This window comes from Myotis myotis, unplaced genomic scaffold (genome assembly GCF_014108235.1).
Source record: "Myotis myotis isolate mMyoMyo1 unplaced genomic scaffold, mMyoMyo1.p scaffold_m19_p_13, whole genome shotgun sequence".
In the NCBI taxonomy this organism is placed as follows: Eukaryota; Metazoa; Chordata; class Mammalia; order Chiroptera; family Vespertilionidae; genus Myotis; species Myotis myotis.
Window position 1 is genome coordinate 35,226,000 of NW_023416317.1, and position 20,984 is coordinate 35,246,983.

At 35.8% G+C, this 20,984-nt stretch overlaps 1 protein-coding gene across 1 annotated transcript in view; it reads right to left on the bottom strand.

Moving 5' to 3' along the window:
* Window positions 1–1,168: 1,168 nt before the first annotated feature.
* Window positions 1,169–20,984, bottom strand: part of DAZL (deleted in azoospermia like) — a 37,783-nt gene continuing 17,967 nt past the window's right edge. The window contains exons 3-14 of the mRNA XM_036333812.1: window positions 19,089–19,187; window positions 17,537–17,654; window positions 10,378–10,524; window positions 10,011–10,102; window positions 9,400–9,451; window positions 8,715–8,778; window positions 8,485–8,624; window positions 7,072–7,143; window positions 6,318–6,368; window positions 5,382–5,498; window positions 4,141–4,239; window positions 1,169–1,222 (exon numbers count right to left, since the gene is read on the bottom strand). Coding sequence (XP_036189705.1) covers window positions 1,169–1,222; window positions 4,141–4,239; window positions 5,382–5,498; window positions 6,318–6,368; window positions 7,072–7,143; window positions 8,485–8,624; window positions 8,715–8,778; window positions 9,400–9,451; window positions 10,011–10,102; window positions 10,378–10,524; window positions 17,537–17,654; window positions 19,089–19,187 — 1,105 coding nt within the window. The remainder of the gene's footprint in view (window positions 1,223–4,140; window positions 4,240–5,381; window positions 5,499–6,317; window positions 6,369–7,071; window positions 7,144–8,484; window positions 8,625–8,714; window positions 8,779–9,399; window positions 9,452–10,010; window positions 10,103–10,377; window positions 10,525–17,536; window positions 17,655–19,088; window positions 19,188–20,984) is intronic.

Consider the following 20,984-nt stretch of genomic DNA (forward strand, 5'->3'; position numbering starts at 1 on the left):
TGAGGAGACTAGTAAATCTAGAAATGGATTCTTCACTGAGTATATTCTTGGGATATGCTTACTAAACAACTTTTGTGATTCAGAAACACCAAGACTACTTTGACTCTCTTGGACATGTTTTACTTTTTTAAAAAAGGTAATATAATAGGCTCACAAACAAAAATAAAAATCTGTTTGCTTTTTAACAAATAACTAATCTTTAAATGTTTTTATAAAAACAATTCCTTTCAGATACTCTGATTAACCTTTAAGTGACATAAAAAAGCTTCAGCATTCTTTATTACCAATATTTTGCACAATTTAAGATACGTTTAGCATTTCAAGGGAAAAAAAATTTTAAAGAAAAAAAGGAGAATGGTAACTCACCAAGAACCTATGTACCTAGTAAAGTTTAGTTTGTCTTGGATTATTTAAAAAAATAGGTCGAGAATTTTAGTTATCTAATTATCATCCCAATCAAATATGGTTATCTGTGTGGATTCAAGATAAAAGATAAAATATTTCCAACTAATAAGACCCACTGATTGGACTGTTTGTTCCAATTTTAGTATATGAGCTGCCGAAGCGAGCACTGGACTGTTTGTTTAGAATTGGTTTTACTGGGTTTAGATAAGGAAGACTTCAATAAAGCTAACTATATAATGAGTTCCACTGATTAAAAATGCAGTTTTAAAAACTATGCTTTTGCAGTTAATTTCTAGACAAATCATAAATGTAAAGCACAAAATTGTAAATACTGTACTACTCACAGGTACTTGTTAGAGAAGTGAAACACTTGTATTCAAATTATCAAAATTCTGACCTTTCAAAATAGTAGGTTGGCTAAGACAATTTTTTGAAAATCAGCATTTACTTTTAAACTGTTAAAATGTCAATTTCAATTCCTTCTTAAAAAAACCCTTACAGATAAATCTTAAAAGTTGTTCCTTTCAGTCTCAATTATTTTTTACTTTCAACTATGTATTTAACACAGAACCAAGTTTCTAAACATCTAATGAAAAACAGTTTCAATGTAAAATAAAACTAGGCAATCTAATACAGCTTGTATAGTCTTAATGTGATTTATCAATACTCAGAATTAAATTTCTATAATAGTGAAAAACTTTCAGTCTCTTCTTAGTATTCAAACCAGCAACTTCCCACGAGACTAGAAAGTTAGAAAAGAGGATCAAACAGATTTAAGCACTGCCCGACTTCTTCTAAAATGATGCACTCTTTTATCCTAGAAAAGACAGAAACAGTCCTTTTTATTTCATTGAAAATATCCTATTAGCGCTATGAACTAAGAGAGTTGTGAAATTTTGGGTTTAAAAACTATAAATGAGAGAAAAGTCATCCTTTTTGGAAAGTATTCCTGAATTCTGATGACAAATGTATCAATGAACTAGTTTTATTCAACAATTTAATTAAAAAATAAAACTTGGTAAACTCAGAAACAGAGAACTTAGAATCACTACCATTTTATGCAGATTCTTAATTAATGATTTGGCAGTGATGACCCAAAGGTAATTGGTGAAGATATATGTAATTTCAAAAAACACTGGTTTTACTAACAAAAGTGCATTTGGTACAAATTATAGCTTGAGAACAGCACTGCACTTCAATCTGAAATTCTATGCTTTTAGATTAAAAGTAAAAGTTTTGACATATTTAAAAGCATATCTTTCACCTGTGATGAAGATACATCACTCTTTGGGAAATGAAGTAAAAAATTAAAAATATATATACAACTTTTTCCTTTCATTTTATGTTGTGCAGATAGAAGGAATATGAGTAAATCAGTAATAACACAATAGTATTTTCTTCTCTACATATTAGGGTTTTTTTTTTAAACCCTGCCCTTTTCCTAGGGATAAATTCAGTTGTCATATAAAGAAGGGTAATGGGAAATTATTTAATTGTTAGGGTAAAATCTTATTTAGGTTAAAGCCCAGAAAAGTGGTTACAAACGGAAGTCTCTTCAAAGATCAGGTAGAATAAGAAAAATTATGGAGAAGCTGAAATTTAGACAAAAGATTGGAATTTACCATGGAAATAGTATATAACCTGCCTCAATGCATTTAAATTCAACTAAAACAATAACATTTAGCCAATCAAAATAGGTCTAAAGGCCAGATAACTGTAGGCTATCAACTTCTGATTTCTGCATAGTGTTTCTAGCCCAGAGGAGCAAAAAACTCTGGAAGGTTCAAAAACTCTGGAAGCTTTTGTCTAATACCAGCTGAAAACTCAAGTTTAAAGACCATGTTCTGCTTTGCAAAAAAATCGTTTAAGTACTACTTATTTAACCTTCAGAACTTTGGGAAAGGAAAGCTGTGATACAATACCAGTTCTTTCCCTTTAAGTTATACTATGTAGAATGAAACAACAAAAGAACAAATGTCACTTTAAATGAATATTTACTCCCTGTGGAGAAGATGGTAAGAACTTAATCCTGCTATGGCTCTATTCTTCTGTATTACAGAAAGTCCTTAGTATACCCTTCCAAAAAAGGCTTTAAGCTTCATTCTATGTCATTTCATAGATGGAAAAAACTATTCTCTTTCCCTGTTTTAAAAGACAAAGCAATGGTTAAAAACTTCCTTTTGAATGTAAAATGGTGTAGTCATTTTGAGAAAATTCTGGAAGTCCCTTGAAAGGTTAAACATATTGCCATTTGACTCAGCAATTGCATTCCTAGTATATACCCAAGAGAAATAAAAGCATATGTCCACACAATAACTTGTACATAAATGCTGAGAGCATTACTGCCAAAAAGTGGAAACAATGCAAGTCTATTGAGTAATGAATGGGTAAAATGATATATCCATAAATAAAAAGAAATAAAATTCCTATCCCTGCTGTAACACTGATGAACCTTTAAAACATTATACTAAGTAAAAGAAGCCAGTGGCAAAAAGCCAAATGTATTATTCTATACTAGAGGCCTGGTGCATGAATTTGTGCACAGGTGGGGTCTCTCGGCCTGGCCAGTGATTGGGGCCAATTGGGTCTGGCCCTCCGGGAGAAGGGACCAATGGGAGGTTGGCTGTGGGAGCTCCTGTGTTGAGTGTCTGCCCTCTGGTGGTCAGTGTGCATCATATTGACCAGTTGTTTGGTCAACTGGCCAAGTAATGATGACTTAGGCTTTTATATATATATATATATATATATATATATATATATATATATATATATACACACACACACATATATGAAATGTCTAGAATAGGCAAATCCTTAATAACAGTAGGTTAGTGGTTGCTAAGACTAGAAGAGTTGGGGGTAAATGGAGAGTGACTGCTAATAGGTAGGGGGTTTATTTTTGATGTGACTAAAATATTCTAAAAGTGATTATGGTCATGGCTTGCAAATATACTAAAAAGTACTGAACTATACACTTTAAAGGAGTGAATTGTATTATATTCAATAAACATGTTACTTAAAAAAACAATAAAAATGCCCCTTTACTAAGCACATACAATATTATTCCCTCACTGAACAGTTAGTTCCTTTCCATATTCACAGACTGAGAACTAAAGAGATTTTAGAGACCTTTAGTCTTGTGTCTTCTCATTTTAGACTTATAAAAACTGGAGCCTTAACAAAATTTATATGACTTGTCCAAGGTGATAAATAGAACCAGAATCAGAAACCAGACTTCTTTAAATTCAAACACCCATGTTCTCTTCCACTCCACCAACTCTCAATCAACTTCCATTTTTCTACTCAGCTTTTTATTGCTTCACTTTACCTCTTTGCCCCCTACAGAGTTCAAGTATGTCATCTGAGTGATCAATTTCTTTGCTCTCTTTAGTCCAATATGCACGTACTCTTAAGTTCTGTTTTCTGTATCTAAAAACGCTTCTATTTCATCAAGTTAATATTCCCTTTCAACTCTCTTTTTTCACAAACTCTTTCAATTGTAAGCTTTTGCTAAAGGTTTGTCCCCTAAGAACAAACTATACTACATCAAGGTTTGAGCAACATAAAATGCATTACCAGGTAAAACTCACCCATAGTGGTTTACTGGGTTACAGTCAAATGCAAGAGTTCAATTAAATGTTCTATATAATCTCAAAATGTATATACCACAGGAAAAAAAGATGCTTTGTGGTTGACAAATGTGCTTTTTTATCCTGTGTGCTATTCCTTTCATACCTTGAAGTAGTCATCTTGAGTAACAACAGAGTTTCTCAGTCTGTTCTCTGGATTAAACAGACAAGATACCACCGTCTGTATGCTTCGATCCACAGATTTCTGAAACACAGACGTTTTCTGTAATCTAAAGACTATTCCTTTTACTTACTGTTAACAAGCCCTTTTTATATAAAGTTTAATGAATAAATACACTTATTTCTTAAGAATCTTTAGGGAATTCATAATTCTTAACCACACAGAATGTCACTTAGAATGTAACTTTTCTACCAAATTCAAGAAATATTTAGAACCTTAGTGATAGAGTACTGATTTTAAAGGCTCAATTTAGTAAAACCCTAAGATATTAGCTTAAGGCTCTTTAATTTTTCCTATTAGATAAGAAATAGTGAACTCCAACATTTCTAGAAAAAAATACCCAGGATAAAAACCTGATATTATAATTATACTTTGAGCTATTTTAATACTGTTTCCAAATTTCAAATCATATATCAAATCAGGGAATTTCTTCACCTTATATAGTTCAGTAGTTCTTGACCTTTTTTTCCACTGAAAAACACTTGGACAAAGTTTACATACTACAATGAAAATTCTCCACTGTTACCCATATTCCCACCCATTCAATTAAACATAAGACAATTCAAAAGTGAAAACACTGTTATTATAGGAATTTGCTGTAATGATTAAAAAAAACTGTCTACTTCAATATTTTAATTTTTAGTGACTCCACCACTCCTGAAAACTACCATGTATAATGCTATAGAAAGAATACCATAAATAACTGCATGTTACTATTTAGCTAGGTAAATGTTTAAATTGGTAAAAAAACAAACAAACCCCCCCCCCACACACACACACACAAACACAACAAAGAACAAACAGGTAGGTATAATTCATACTAATTCCTCTTTTGCAGAATAGGAGGCTTGAGGAAACTTGCCATTGCATTCTGTTAAGTCATGTTAATACAATACTTATTAAAGTATGGTTTTAAAAAAGAATAAAAATGAAATTGGAACAGAGGAAAAGAACTACTAAATTAGAAATTATATCTATATACTAAAAGTTTGGGGGTGCCTGGAATTTCATCAACTTTAACATAAACTGACATATTATCAATTACTCAAGCTTTTTCATTTATGACTCCCATATTTAAATTTGGGAAAAGATGCTCACTTCTCAAAGGGCCATTATTAAAACTTGAAAAAATAAATATAAAAATATTAATAAAATTGTATGTTTGCCTTTTGTGGGCCATTTCCAGAGGATGGAGAAGTAGCTTCATGAACCGAGCATTCACTTGTCAAAATTTCAGCTCCTGAATCAACTTCATTACAGTGGTAGTTAACAGCTGCATAAACCTGCATTTAAAATGATAAAAGTATAATTAAAGGGATGTACATTAGACACACTTCTGAACAACCTATTCTTCAAAATGGTGAGATGATATTGAAAGTTTAAATGCGCATCATGCTGAAGTTCAATTACATTACAACAGAAACTTTATTTTAAACTGAAGCTGAAATGCAATAATAAGGCAATCTTTTATTTTGAAATTTCTTTTAAGCCTCAACACAATCAGAATTGGAAGTGCTCTAAAAAAAAAAAAAAGAAACTTCAAATTATAGGGAATGGAAATTTCCTAGCACCTGAGAATTTTAACTCATATTATATCCTTCAAATATCCAGTCCTGATGAAAGACAGAAGGTAATAAAGATTTAGGTATTTTAGAGGTAGCACTTTTTTTATTCCCTTTCTTATATAACATACAGCATATTACAGAAAAATATTACTTTCTCTCTCTTCAACAGACATTTTTATAGGTAGGAAACTAGAAGCAGATTCAATACTAATTCTAAATCCATAGAATTAGCATTATCATAGCTATTAATACTACGTTTCTTGGGTTGTATATTCTATCAGTAACGAATTAAACACCTGTTGTATGCAGAGTGGCCATTGTTTAAGCAAAAACAAGCTGAGAAACAAAAAGCAGTTTCTCCCAGGGAGTATACATTTGAGTTGACAAGAAATTAATAAACCATAACACATAATGTAAAAGGGCAATTAAACATGTTTCGAGGCATACATGATATGGCAAAAGCTCAAAAAAAATATTAATAGTTAAACAAAAAAATACTTAAGAACAGGAAGTATGTATTTGGCTAATTCACCTTACCGGAGGTATAACATAACTCCTTTGTTCCCCAGTAGACCATTGTGGTGGCATCTTAAAAAAAAAAAAGGAAATATTTAAATATTCCTACACTTTTCACAAAGATATCAGATAGACAATGTTGGGGTATTTGTCATGCTGGCTTCTTGAACTTCTTATAATAAAAGAAACAATGAAATAAAGTAGTACTTTATGTTTCTAACACCTGAGGATTTTATTATTACTTTCAAATATAAACTCTACCTTTTCCTCAATTTTTGAGATTGGCAGTCAGGAAAACTCAAAGATAGTATTCTTTGAATTTATTACCATAGATATATGATCATGGATCATAGATATAGTCATATCTAGGAGCAGAGAAATTCAGAGAACTACTACTATCTTGTAGTAGCTAGCTAAAATAAACACTACCAAATATAACTGGAAGTCAATGTTCTAAGAATTGAGTAATAATTTTATTTCAACCTCTTCCCTGGTAAAAGTTTTAAGTCAGCCTGGGTGTTTCAGCTATTTGATAGTAAAGATGAGGAATACATAAAGGGGATACCAAATTTTGCAAGACAATACAAGAAAAAACTTACTGCTAAGTAGATTCCTGTCAAAATATCATTCCCTTATTTCTAATAATACAGGAGAGTTAATTCAAAGTTTTTCTTAAATTTTAGGCATACTCAACTAATTTAAATGAAAAACTATTTATATAAATAAAGGCCTCAATAATATTCCAAAGTAAATCATTTGTTCCCTCTTAAATTACCTGATAATTATAAACAGGCAGCTGATATCCGGTGATGACCTGAACTGGTGAAGTTGGATAAGGAGGATATGCCTGAAAATAAAAGTTTCAGAAAGAATGTAAAGAAGGAATATTTTCCCCAAAGAACAAATATATGAAAATGAAGAAATCTTAATTATTTTTCTGTATATAGTGCAGGACCCTATTTGAGGACTGGCTTCATAAAGAAAAAAGTATTCTCTAGGAGGAAGGGGTAAATAAGGGAAGTGACTGATTTTGCCAGCTTATGTTTATATCATTTATATATTTATCACCACTCAGAAGTTCTTTCTTACACTGGTGACAAGACTTTATTAGGATAGATTTCTGTGTTAAAGTTATATTAATACATCTATTTCTCTGTAAAAATACTTCTAGGTAGTTTTGTATTTCTTTGACAATATCATGGGGGTAATGTGTAGTCAATGTATAGTCTTCCTAAAAACTTATGGCTCTTTTTGTATTTTACTTCTAAAATTTACGGGCAATATACAACCCAAATGGGAAAAGAGGCAGTAAAATATACTACATCTTTCAATAAATATTACTGATAAAAAATTCTAGGTAGTAGTATATATGAATATAGCCAGAATAGGTAATAACACAATAAATGTTAGGAACAAGTGGTTTTTTTCTTCTAGCCATGTTTAGGACAAGAAAAATAAATATACACTACACTTCAGGTAGATAGAAAATGTAAACAAAGGAGAGACACTGCAGTACTATTTATTTTTCTGTTTATTTTATGCAAATAAAATGTCTTTTAAACTGAAGAAAAGAAAATGAAGGAAATAAACACTATCATCATAGGAGATAGTAAATATTCCACATACCACTTCAAATATTGAAGTAACCAACCAGGACCAAATTGTATGCCAGATTTATAGTTTACAAGTACAGTTAAGTCACCAGAAACCTATCCACTCTAGAACCAGAATATATCCAGAAGTCAGCGATCTTTATGGGGAGGCATCTAGACATTGCAAATATGGAATAACTAGACAAATGGCTTATCTTAGAGAGGAATAAACAAGGCAGACTCATGAGAAAATCTGCCTTCATATATTTTATGAGTTATTATATAAGGCAAGAAAAGGAAAAGACATGTTCTTTGTGGCTACAGAGATCAGTTTTAAGATAAAGGTTTACAAACTATATAGAAGCAGATTTTAGCTTAGAATAAGGAATAACTAAGAATGACAGACTTACAAAAATAGATTTCCTGTAGCCTTAAGTATTCAAACAGAAACATTGTTATCACTTATTATGGAAATTGCGTATGTAATTCCACAGGAGATAAGAAGTGAGACTAGCTTACTTTTAAGTAAGATTTCCAATACGAATAAAATGAAAAAACAAAACAAAAAAAATCACAGGAACGTAGGTATTTCTTACCTGAACATACTGAGTTATAGGATTCATCATGGTTGAAGGCTGCACGTAAGTTTCAGCATTTGGATTACTCCAGACACTCTGAAACTGTGGTGGAGGAGGAGGATTAAAAACCAAAGGACGTGGCTGCACATGATAAGCACCTTTGTAAAGAATAAAAAGAAAACAAAGCCTATTTTTAGTTCTCTGAAAAGCTACACGTGTCAACAAGAAAAATTCCTTTCTTTACTCACATAAATTTTGCTTCCTGATTGCAGGGCCCAGTTTCAGCTTTTTACCATGGAAATTTATCTGTGACTGAAAATAGTAACAAAAGTAGAATCAATTTTGAAGTCTTTACTTCCAAGACTTTCATAAACATCCTAAATGTTCTAAAAATGTCTACTATCAGAGAAGATCAGTGGTAATAACATAGTAAATAAAAAAAATTTATCTGAACCTTACCATCACTACTCAAGTGTCAAGAGGTATCATGGAATTTGATCAAAACCTTTACATTCTGTCTCTAGTTCATGAAGCTAGAAGCCCAATCAAAAACAAATAGGTTCTCACAAGTTATGTAAGATTACTCAAGTTCGGATTTCAAAAAAGAAGTACATCTATCTCTGTATTTTATATTTTTATTAATTTCAGAGAATAAGGTGGAGGGAGAGAAAGATAGAAACATCAATGATGAGAATCATTGATCGGCTGCCTCCTGCCCTCCCCACACTGAGGATTGAGCCCACAATCTAGGCATATGCCCTGACAGGGAATCACTGTGACCTTCTGGTTCATAGGTCAGTGCTCAACCACTGAGCACTGGCTGGGCTTTATCTCTGTATTTTATATGATTGAATATGTATCTGGGACTCAAGTAATATTAAACATTGCATCCAAAATCTAATTAAAAGATTTTCCCATAAGAAGACTACTTACTTCTACTATCTTCTGCACATCCACATCATTATAAAATGAAACAAATCCATAGCTAGAAAGGCAGATAAATAAAGTATAAAATCATCACCATAACTGAATGTTTTAAAATTTCTAGTATTCTATGAAATAATTAACAAAAGTGATAATAATAAAGTATGAAGAATACACAGATAAATATTTTTAAGATGTACATGATATTCTATAAATATTACTGCTTTTTTTTTTCTTACAATTAAAGTAGTGTGAGAACCTTATTCATTAACAGGAAAGTCCCATCTAGAAACCTAAATATAATTTACTGTCTATGGCAAAAAGGTTAAAATTTAAAATATGGTGAAATGTGCAAAAAAACCCAATTCTTCAATAAAATTAATTAATCCACTTAAGTTAAATAAATAAAGATGGGAAATATTTAAATGCAAATACTAGGAAAATGATTAAATGAAAGAGCTGGCAGCAAACATTTATCTCCATGAAAAAAAATTAACAAAGCAACGAATTTCATTTATACAAGTACGTATAAAATACCAGTTTTGAGTTCTGCCTTTAGTAATCTACAAACTAGTTCATATGTTGTATTTTATATTTCATATTCAGCATGTTTTACTTACCCTTTGGATACACCAGTTCGATCCGTGATTATCTTCACTTCTTTTACTGAACCATATCTAGCAAAGAAACTTCTAATTTCAGCTTCATCCATCTATAGAAAAGAATTTGACTTTTAAGAGTAAATATTCAGCATTCGAAAATTTCAATTATACTATAAAAGAAGATTTGATGATGTGGAACTATTTCACCCAAGTATCCTCAAACTACCTGTAGCTCTTTGTCAAAGATACTTTCAGTCCCCACAGGTTAAACACAAAACTAGTTCCAATACTGCATGAAGTACAAAATCCTTATGTTTGCAATAAGCACAAAAATCCCATTATTCCTAAGACATATTTTTAAATAAATTAAATATGAATACAATACCCTAACATCAATTCCACCAACAAAAACTGTGTTTGGCATGATTTTGCCTTCAGGTAAAACATAGCCTTGGCTGGTCGTAGATGATGAGGACTGGGTGCTGGCCTCTCTGGAGATGGTTGACTTTTGAGTCTCAGAATTTGTAGCAGACTGTAATTTGGTAAACAGATATAGAGATATTATCAGTAGATATACAGGCAATCATACAATGTGAACTATAATTCTTTAAAGTATAAAACATTTTCATATAAATTATTTTCATTTTAAATTAGTTAACAATATAGCTTAGTTCAGGCTCAGGTGTAATCACAGCGGATCAGCATGAAATATTAACGAAAGGGTATATAGTACTTACTTAGCTTTAGTGTTGCTCATTGCCATTTCTTATGGTAGAATACTGATTTTATATTGAGTTTGTGAAAATACTATGTGAACTGGTAAAAAATAATTAGCAAATTCAGGTTTGTAAAAAATAAATTTATTAAAATTATCCTATTCTATGCCAATAAGCAAATTTTCATTTTATAAGTAACTTATTAAACAGTATGGTAAATTTTTTTAAAAGATAAAATTTTAATTTTTTTAAAAAATATATTTTATTGATTTTTTACAGAGAGGAAGAGAGAGGGATAGAGAATTGGAAACATTGATCAGCTGCCTCTTGCACACCTCCCACTGGGAATGTGCCCGCAACCAAGGTACATGCCCTTGGCCGGAATCGAACCTGGGACCTTTCAGTCCACAAGCTGACGCTCTATCCACTGAGCCAAACTGGTTAGGGCTAAAAGATAAAATTTTAAAAGCTGCATAAGAAAGAAAACAAAAATTTAGGTTTAAAATAATTTCTAGTCTTAATTTTTCTATTCACCAAAATTAACATGGATTTTATAATTAGATCTAGAGGCCTGGTGCATGAAATTCGTGCATGGATAGGGTCCCGAGGCCTGGCCGGGGATCAGGGCTGATCGGAGTCTTCCTTCCCCCAGCTGCTGGCTGCTGGCCAGCACCTTCCTTCATTCCACACTGCACCCTGGTGATCAGTGCTTGTCATAAGCAAGCAGTTGAACTCCTGGTCGGTCAAACTCCCGAGGGGACAATTTGCATTATCAGCCTTTTATTATATAGGATATTCCTCGTGTTAGTATGCTTGCTTACTTTGGAAAGGACCACAAAAACATTACGTGCTCACATATAGCTCCTAATAAAAAAGGGCTTATCATCCTTATCCCTAATGCTAAGATGTTCAAAGCATTTTTTGAAATAACATTATCCGTCTTACTGATAATTTTAATTTTCACAGTGGGCTGCTAGATATATATGCCATCTTTATTTTCAGAAAAAGAGACCCACATATGAAACTCATTGTTTTCCTGGATTCTGGTCAGAACTCTGTCTTTAGTCTTCCCACACTAAGGTTAATGTAAATTTCTCTGAAGCAGAATTTATTGGTAATATAGGATAATGAAACAAAAATTGATTTAGTCAGGAGATGTAGGTTTCATGTCCCTTACTAGGTTAAAAGTCACTTACTTTGCAGCAGTTTATTGCTGGGAAAATTGCTTGGAGAATGAGATGAAATAACATCTGTGAATTCATTTTGAAAAGAGTATGCCAATATAAGTTACTGAATTTTCAATAGTTAAAAAAGTTTACTTCCTGGTTTTACTACTGACTTACTAATTTTGTATATACTTTATTAATTAACAACTAATTTGAATTGGAACTTCAAGAAATTATTTTATGGTACATCTGCCTATTTGAAATTCTTTTATAAAATGCTTATTGATTATAAGAGCTAAGTACAAAAGGCAGGAAAAGAGAGATAAAACCATTACACTTCTGTTTATGGAGGAAAACAAGGACAAAAGATTCTACAAACTGCTATACTAATTAGAGATGAAACAAAAATTGTCAAATCACACTTTGTGCATTTTGGCTTTTCTGTATTAATTAGTGCTTATGATTGTTATTTTGGGCTTCTATTTGAATACTTAATTCTTTCTTTTAACTATGATATGGTGACGTTTCATGACAATTAGGTGGAGAGAGTAATCTTATTTCTAAACTTTTCCCATTATAAAACATAAACTGCAATATTTTTATAATTTTAGTTTTTTTCTAAATGGGACTTTATTATAGAAGCCACATATATTGAACTATTGAGAACCTGACTAGATTTCTCTCATTATTGGATAGACAATTTACCAACTCCTTTCAATCAGAATTCAAAATTCCAAAACACAATACAGTGATTCTGTAATTCCTATTAACTTCCTTTTCTCTTTCTCAATTTCCCCTTCATTTGTGGATGAACTTTGGATACCCTTTAATTTAATAACTATTTACAATATTATTTGTCTGTGAATCTTACAGGATATTTTTTTAATTACATACAAACATATCTATACATATATATATATATATATATATATACATATATATATATATATATTTGATTTCAGGAAGGAAGGGAGAGAGAAACATCAACGATGAGAGAGAATCATTGATCAGCTGCCTCCTGCATGCCCCACACTGAGGATCAAGCCCACAATCTGGGCATGTGCCCTAACTGGGAATCAAACTGGACCTTCTGGTTCATAGGTCAATGCTCAACTACTGAGCCATGTGCCGGCATGGCAGAAGGATGCTTTTTTAATTCACAGGTATAACAACAGGCCATAAAACTGTGCCATATTATGAGGGGTTATATTAATGTACTGATTCTCTACCAGGGGAGATTTTGCAGGATAGGGGCATTTTTGGTTGCCACAACTGAGTGCTGCTAGGTATCTGGTAGATTGAGGCCAGGGACACAATAAACATTTATAATGCAAAAGGCTGCCCACCACAACAAAGAATTATCTAGACCCACATTTTAATAGGGTTATGTTTGAGAAACACCATGATAGTGTTGCCAGAATTGAAGAGAAACAGTTCTAATTCTCATATTCTATTTATAAAAGTAAAATGGGTATTTGAAACAACTAACAGTGATTTGGGAAAAAGAGAAAAAATCCATTAGATATTATAGGAAGTTTGGCTTGGAGTTGGGTGTACAGATTGGCTGCCTGATTAATTGGGATATTAAATATAAAATTCATCAAATTATTTTTACCAGTTGTCATAATGCCTTAAATTAAGGCACCATCATGTCCTAGTCCTTAGCCAGCAGGTGGCGCTCAAAGCTAACAAAGTAAGCAAAGTACTCCATTTTAACAAGACTGAACAGCAAGGATTTTAAAACTCCGACTGTGTGTATTTATATATAACTAGAGGCCCAGTGCATGAATTCATGCTCGGTGGGGTCCCTTGGGCTGGCCTGCGGGGATTGGGCCGAAACCAGCAGTCCGACATCCTCTGAGGGGTCCCAGATTGCGAGAGGTCACAGGCCAGGCTGAGGGACCCCACCAGTGCACAAACATGCACCCGGGCCTCTAGTATGCATATAAAATCTTTGGTTAATCTCTTCCCTCCCTCCTGCCTCCCCCTTCCCTCTGAGATTTATCAGTCTGTTCCATATTTCCATGCCTGTGTGTTGAGCGTCTGCCCCCTGGTTGTCAGTGCGTGTCATAGCTACTGGTCGAATGTTTTGACACTTAGCATATTAGCCTTTTATATATATAAACTGTAATTTGTATATACAATATCCATAACCAATAGGAAACCTTTAGTTACTTTTAAACTATTGCCAAAAATACTCCACAATAAAGCAAAAAGATTAGTGTTAAAGTATCAATCTTAACCATCAATAGTATGCAGAAAATAAATTACATGTAAATTATATGTAAGAAGTAATTATTTTTCTTAATTACTGAAATGAACAATGCTGAGATATAAATAGGGTTGAACTTGGCCATCATATATAAAATTCTCATCACTTCTATTTATAGGATATATTTCCTGTAATAGTTAGCTGGATAACCAAATGACAATAACTAAAAGCTGAAATAAACATTGGTAATAAAACTCCTGGGATGTCAGCTCTTTAACAATATTATTTCATTCAATTACTACATGCAGGCAAACTGAGCTCTATATACAGTGACCTAAAAAAAAGTCTACAATTTGTATGCATCAGTTATATCCATAGAAGAAGCTAAAAAGGAGAAAAACAAAAACGAAGGAAATAGACAATCAGAATAAAACCTTTAAAAAAAGTCAAAGAATAAACTATTGGGGGAAAAAATCCAAAACAATAAACAATCCTGACAAAGCTAAGCAAGAAAAAGGACAAGAAAGCAAAAAGACACATTAGTTGTAAAAAGGCGGCTATGACCACAGATTATAAGAAAATGCTATTATATGCTCTATGGGAGTAAATTTGGAAATCTTGATGAAATGGCTAACTTTCTAGAGCAGCCGTGGGCAAACTACGGCCCTCGGGCCGGATCTAGCCCGTTTGAAATGAATAAAACTAAAAAAAAAAAAAGACCGTACCCTTTTATGTAATGATGTTTACTTTGAATTTATTATTAGTTCACACAAACACTCCATCCATGCTTTTGTTCCAGCCCTCAGGTCCAGTTTAAGAACCCATTGTGGCCCTCGAGTCAAAAAGTTTGCCCACCCCTGTTCTAGAGAAACAAATTTTTAAAAAAATGTTAAGAAATGATTCCTAGGTTAGTTTCACTGAGAGTTTGTTTTTTCAAACTATCAAGAGATCATTTGTGTGTATAGATGGGGATAGGAAGGGCACCAAGACAGAAACAGTGGTAAATAGAAGAGGAAGTAGAAGAAAAAGAAAATTCTGTTTTTATTAAAAAAAAACTTTTCGGAGGAAAAAAAAGAGTACTTCTCAATTCATTTTACAAAATTACCACCATCTGAATAACAAAACCTTATTAAAATGGTCCACTCCTGCCCCCAACAAAGATGTGAAATTCAAACAATATATAAAAATATATAATTAAGTACAATTTATATTGGAAATGCAAGGATGGTTCATTCTTAGGAAAGCTATTATTGCAATTCACCAATGAAAAAATATTTGATAAAATACAGCATTCCTTTTTAAATTTTTAAAAAACCCAAGTACAATCGAAATAGAAGAATCTTATTTGCTATCAATCTAATTCTAAGTCATCATCAGGCTTAATGTGAAACATTATATACTGATTTCCTTTGAAATTAGGAATAAGGGCACTTCCTTATGGCCACTAAATTTTTCTAGCCTATAATGACAAAGGGTTAATATTAATATAGAGTTCTCATAGATCATTAAGATAAGGAAAAATATCCAAGTAGAAAGGTAAATTAAGAATTTATATTTTAAAAGTTAATGACAAACTTCAATTTAACTAATAATAAACAAGCACATCAACATGGTGAAGTATTTTCCAGCTACCAGATTGGCAACTTAAATGGAGAATAGGTCACTCTACGCACCATCAATGGGAATATATACTAATACATATTTTATCAAGAGTCACTTGGAAAGATATGCAACTTAAAATTGTTATAAAATGGGCAAAACATACCCTGTGATTCCACTCCTGGCAATTTATTTCGAGGAATTAACAGAATAAGCATGTCAAAACATTTACACAGAAATTCTCATTATAGTATTGTTTTTTACAGTATTATTTTAATATTAAAAAAGTTATTCATTATAAGGGAATTTGCTAAAACGAGTAATAATACAGTCTTATACTCTAACATTATAAGTTTAAAATTATTTTAAACTTATCTTTGGAAATAATATCCACTATATTAAGTGAAAGATGCAAGTTGTAAAACAGGATTATATATAGTATGGTACAACTTTTGTCAAATAAAATTTACCTATTTATATGCAATACATTCACTGGAAGGGCATAGACATCAAAATTTTAACAGGTGTCGGGACTAAGATGGACCTCTATTTTCTTATATTGATTACTTTCAAATGAGATGTTACTTTTTATAACCAGAAAAAAAGTCAATAATCTATTAGCGTTGCCCTCCTTTTCCTCTAAAAATAGAGAAATGGTTGTAAATAACTTACAGTAATGCATAGTGATTAAATATGAATACGTGACAAAGTTACAAAATTACTTACAGATAATTATAAATTTTTATTCTAACATTTATACTAATTAAAGTTGTATATAAATTTCCTTCCTCTACCTCTTAAAATAGAGAGAATAACAATTATTATACAACCAGTAACTACTCATGATATTTAATGCACTTGCGGCTTCGTGGTTGGTTAGCAGTGTTCACGGAGTTCTACCTTGTGGTGGGGCGGAATCAACTCCATCTATTTACCAAGACTCACGGCCGTGTACAACCCGCAGAATATGACGGTGCGTACACTTGGTCTAAAGCTCCTGGTTTATCTAGAGACGAAAACTGTCCACAAGAGTGAAAATTTTTGAACTTCCCACATTTCCGGTCCCTCGGAAGCAAAGGCAGCTCTCTCTACGCGGGAGCGGAAATGCCGCCCCCTGAGGCCCGGCCCCGCCCTTCGCCCTTCGCTGCGCCTCCGCCCCTGCCTGCCGAGAGCTGCCTTTGCAGGAGGGGCCGCCGGGAAAACACTTCAGGCCCAGCCCCTCGCTTAGCTCACAGGCCGCTCCCTTCCAGACGCGCCCCCTCCCCCCCCAAGCCTCACTGGGACCCGGAAGGAGCCACTTTCTGAGGAAACGCCAGCTCTCGAAGTCACGGAGCGGGGCCCTCAGAAAGTCTGCGCCAGGGGGCTTCCGGTGGCGACAGCCCGACGCCATCTCAGAGGCCCTCACCTCTCTGCACAGGGTGAGCTCGGGAAGGGAAGCGGGTGGGTGGGGGAGGGGGGAGCCAGGCGCCCCGCACCCCAGGACCTGGCGGATCCCCACAGGCTAGTTCGCGCAGGGGCGGGAGGAGGGGCGGGAGGAGGTGACGGCATGAAGGCCGCGGGCCTTGCACGTGGTCAGCGGAGGCCGCGCCCTTCCACCACACCTCGGGCTGGGCTTCGGGCGGGCTCCTCCTCGCCTGCCCCGAGGTCCTGCCATGTAGTCCCCCCCCCCGCCCCCCCCCCCCCCCCCCCCGCCTACATCTTCTTTCTCCCCCCCCACTCTTAGGCCACAGCCTCGGGTGCACCCGGGCAGGCGCCTCAGACAAGAAGTCCAGGTGACCCCAGTCCCCCTCTGCACCTCGCCTTCCCCCTCAATACTGAGTTTCAGCCACCCCTCAGGCCTTCTCCACTCACCATGATGGCGGCAGCGAGCAGTTCCGCTGACAGGGCTCGAGGACGAGCAGAGGCTGCTCCTCCGGCACCACGCGTGGGTCTGCTGTTAGGTTCGCTGGTGCCCGCTGCCCGGCCTCGACTGGACAGCGGAGACAAGCCCGAGAAGAAAGAAAAGTCAGAGGTGGCGGCAGCGAGGCTCCCGAGTCCCGAGAGCCGCCGCGCGAGGCTGAGGGGCGCAGGGCACTGCGGCGGCCAGGGGGCTCTGGGAAGTACTCCTGCGCCTGCTCGGTCCTGGGGCTCACTCGTCAGAGCCGCCTCAGCCAATGGGTGACGGCTCCCGCCCCCTGCGGGGGGGTGGGGTGGGGGGCCCTGCGGGGGATGTTGGCGGCCCCGTGGGGGTGGACGTGGGGGGCCTCATAGGGGGTGCGCGCGGGCCGAGGGCGATGTGCAGCCGGGTGGCGCCGTCCTTAGACAGACGGACTGACCCACAGACTCCACACTTCACCCCGAAAGCGCCTTCGGAGCCCACTTGAATTTATTATGCACATTCAAATATATGTTAAAATTGAAAAAGACATTTTAATGTGTTCTGGGCTCTAATTTCAAAATGGCGTCCTGAATGCAGGAGATTCGTCCCGACACGATTATCCATAACGCTGGTCCCTAAATCAATGGAAATGCCTGCAGAAATAGAAAATAGAAACAAGTCTAAGCAGAATAGGGAACAAAAGGTAAAAAGAAATGAAGCATGGACGCCTTTCTGTCAAATTGTAGATTGGATTAGATTAGTAAAAATAACCAGTTTTGTCAGGCCATTCGGGATGTTCGTTTTTTAAAGAAGCATTATTGAAGTGTGTGCAATTAACAGGTATCACAGATGCAGGAGTTAACAAAACGGATATATATATTTTCCCGTTGGGAGTTTAAATTGTAAGGGAGAGTTTATCTTCCAGGCCTTCCGAGAAGCAGCGAGGCCTGCCGAGAGGATTCTAGAACTTTCTCGGGGTCAGGGAGACAGTGCCGAGAGCAGGGTGAGCTGTGGGGTGGTCGGGGGAGCAGATCGCAACTCTGGGAACCGCTCCCCATAGCGGGCAGCTGACCATGACTGTTACCTTCAAGCTTCACTTTTGTGCAAATGGGAGGCGCGACACTGTTCCCTGTGAGACGGCGGAACGGCGGACTTCGGGAGCCTGCACAGCTGTGTCACCACCAGCACCGCGCACGATCGGGTACAATAACCACCGACCTTTATTTTAATATGCCCTTAACCCATAAAAAATGAAGTGAAATCCGGAGATGCAAGAAGTTAGGATGAAAGCCAGAGCAGTGGCTTTTTTCATTGGGTCTCCTCCGGCCCCGGATATGAGGGCTGGAGTGCAGGGTGACCAACTTTCCTGACTTGAGCGCTGAAAAACCCCATGTCCCCGAAAAACCACGTCCCAGGCAAACCGGGGTGGTCAGCCATCGCAGGTGTGCAAGCGGCGGTTGGTCTCCATAAGCCGAGCCTGAAGTGCGGGGCGGATGGTAAGGGTTTGGAGTAACCCAAAATCTGAGCTGAAACTGAGTATCCTACCAAAGGCCGCTGTCCCCAAAGAGCATCCTTTCCTGAAGGCGGACGCGGGACAGTACAGCGCGCCCGGTGGACAAGCAGAGGAGGACGCCCGTCTCGTTTCTGCACGAAAAGAAAAGATTTAATTCTGATGAAATTTTGAAACCCCAGACCTGAATTTCACCAAAGCACTTATGTTTTGTTGGACTCTCAAAATCTAGAAATTGATCCCCCGACCCCCCCTTCCTCCCCCAAAAGATCCCAGACAAGGTATGTCTGGAATGCCTGGCAGAAACAAACATAAACCAACCTGGAGAGGCATTTCTGTGAAAGCCTGAAGCATTCTCATAAGAAAAGGACTCTTTAAAGATAAACTCACAATGAGAAATTATAAAATACTATTTATCATAAATAAGAATGGCAGACAACAAAAAAAGATTAAAATGCCAAAAAGTTAAAGAAGAAGCTTCTTTTGGGGGGTGTGTGTGTGTGTGTGTGATATGTCTTTTATCTCAACTTATTTGGAGTAATACGCTCTGTTTTAAGGTCATTCTATTTAAAAGTCTAAAATAATATCTTTACTCTCCTTTTGGGTAATCCAAAGTCCTTAGGATTTTTTTAAAGCTGCACACAGCCCTCCCTCCCAATTTATAAGGTACTAGAAGCCCAGTGCACAAAATTCGTGCATGGGTAGGGTCCCAAGCTGCTGCCAGCTGGGGGCGCCTCCCTTCCCCCAGCCACCTGCCCCTGCTGCCACCGGGCCGCCCCCTGGTCAAACTCCTGGTTGAGGGAACAATTTGCATATTAGGCTTTTATTATATAGGATTATTATTCACTATTTTAGTTCTATCATGTTTTCCTCCTATAAATTAGACATGTTTTTTAGACCCTCTCACATGTATAAAAATTGTTTGCGTACCAATTTTTTTGCATATCTCAGTTAATTCTTTGGATTATTTGTGCCTGAAGTAAATTCTGTGGAATTTTCTTTAATGAGAATGGTAAGTTCTCAGATTTTCTTCCATCTGAAATTCTTTCATTTTGCCCTTTTTCATGAAGATAATTTTACTAGATATAGTATGATTCTACATTCACAGTTGTCTTTTTTTGGTCTCAGAATAGTGAACATATTCTACTTTCTTCTGGTTTCTGTTGATACTAAGAAATCTGCTGTCAATCTAATTGCTGGTTATGATTTGTTTTTCTTTGGTGTTTTGAAATTTCACAATGATGTGACTGGGTGTGGAGTTTTAAAAATTTCTCCTGCTTATGAGTTTTTGAGCTCTCTGGATTTGTTGGTTAGCTTTCAATAACTTAAAATACTTGACCCATTTTTTTAAAATATATATTTTAATGATTTTTTACAGAGAGGAAGGGAGGGGGATAAAGAATTAGAAACATTGATGAGAGAGAAACATCCATCAGCTGCCTCCTGCACACTCCCTACTGGGTATGTGCCCGCAACCAAGGTACCTGCCCTTGACCCGAATCGAACTGGGACCCTTGAGTCTGCAGGCCGACGCTCCATCCACTGAGCCAAACTGGTTAGGGGCCATTTTTGTTTTGTTTTGTTTTTTTGTCAAAGATTAATTGGTTAAGGAATTTAACCTAGTTTTTATATTTCATATTCCATAAGCAATTCTTATAGTCATTTTTGTTTAGATCATGACTTTTTCAAAGGTTGGTGGTATTTTCTTGTAATTTGAGAAATCTTCATTTAATAGAGAAACAAGAAATATTATTTAAGATCACAATTGTCTGTAATCATTTCAGTGTGTTGAGTTGGTAGCATCATACATATAAATTCAAAAATAAATCTCATATAATGATTCCTCATCCTTTAGAACAGCGATTTTCAACTGATGTGCCACAAGAATTTTTAAAACATGCAATACCTGACTATTTAGTAAGGGGAACTGA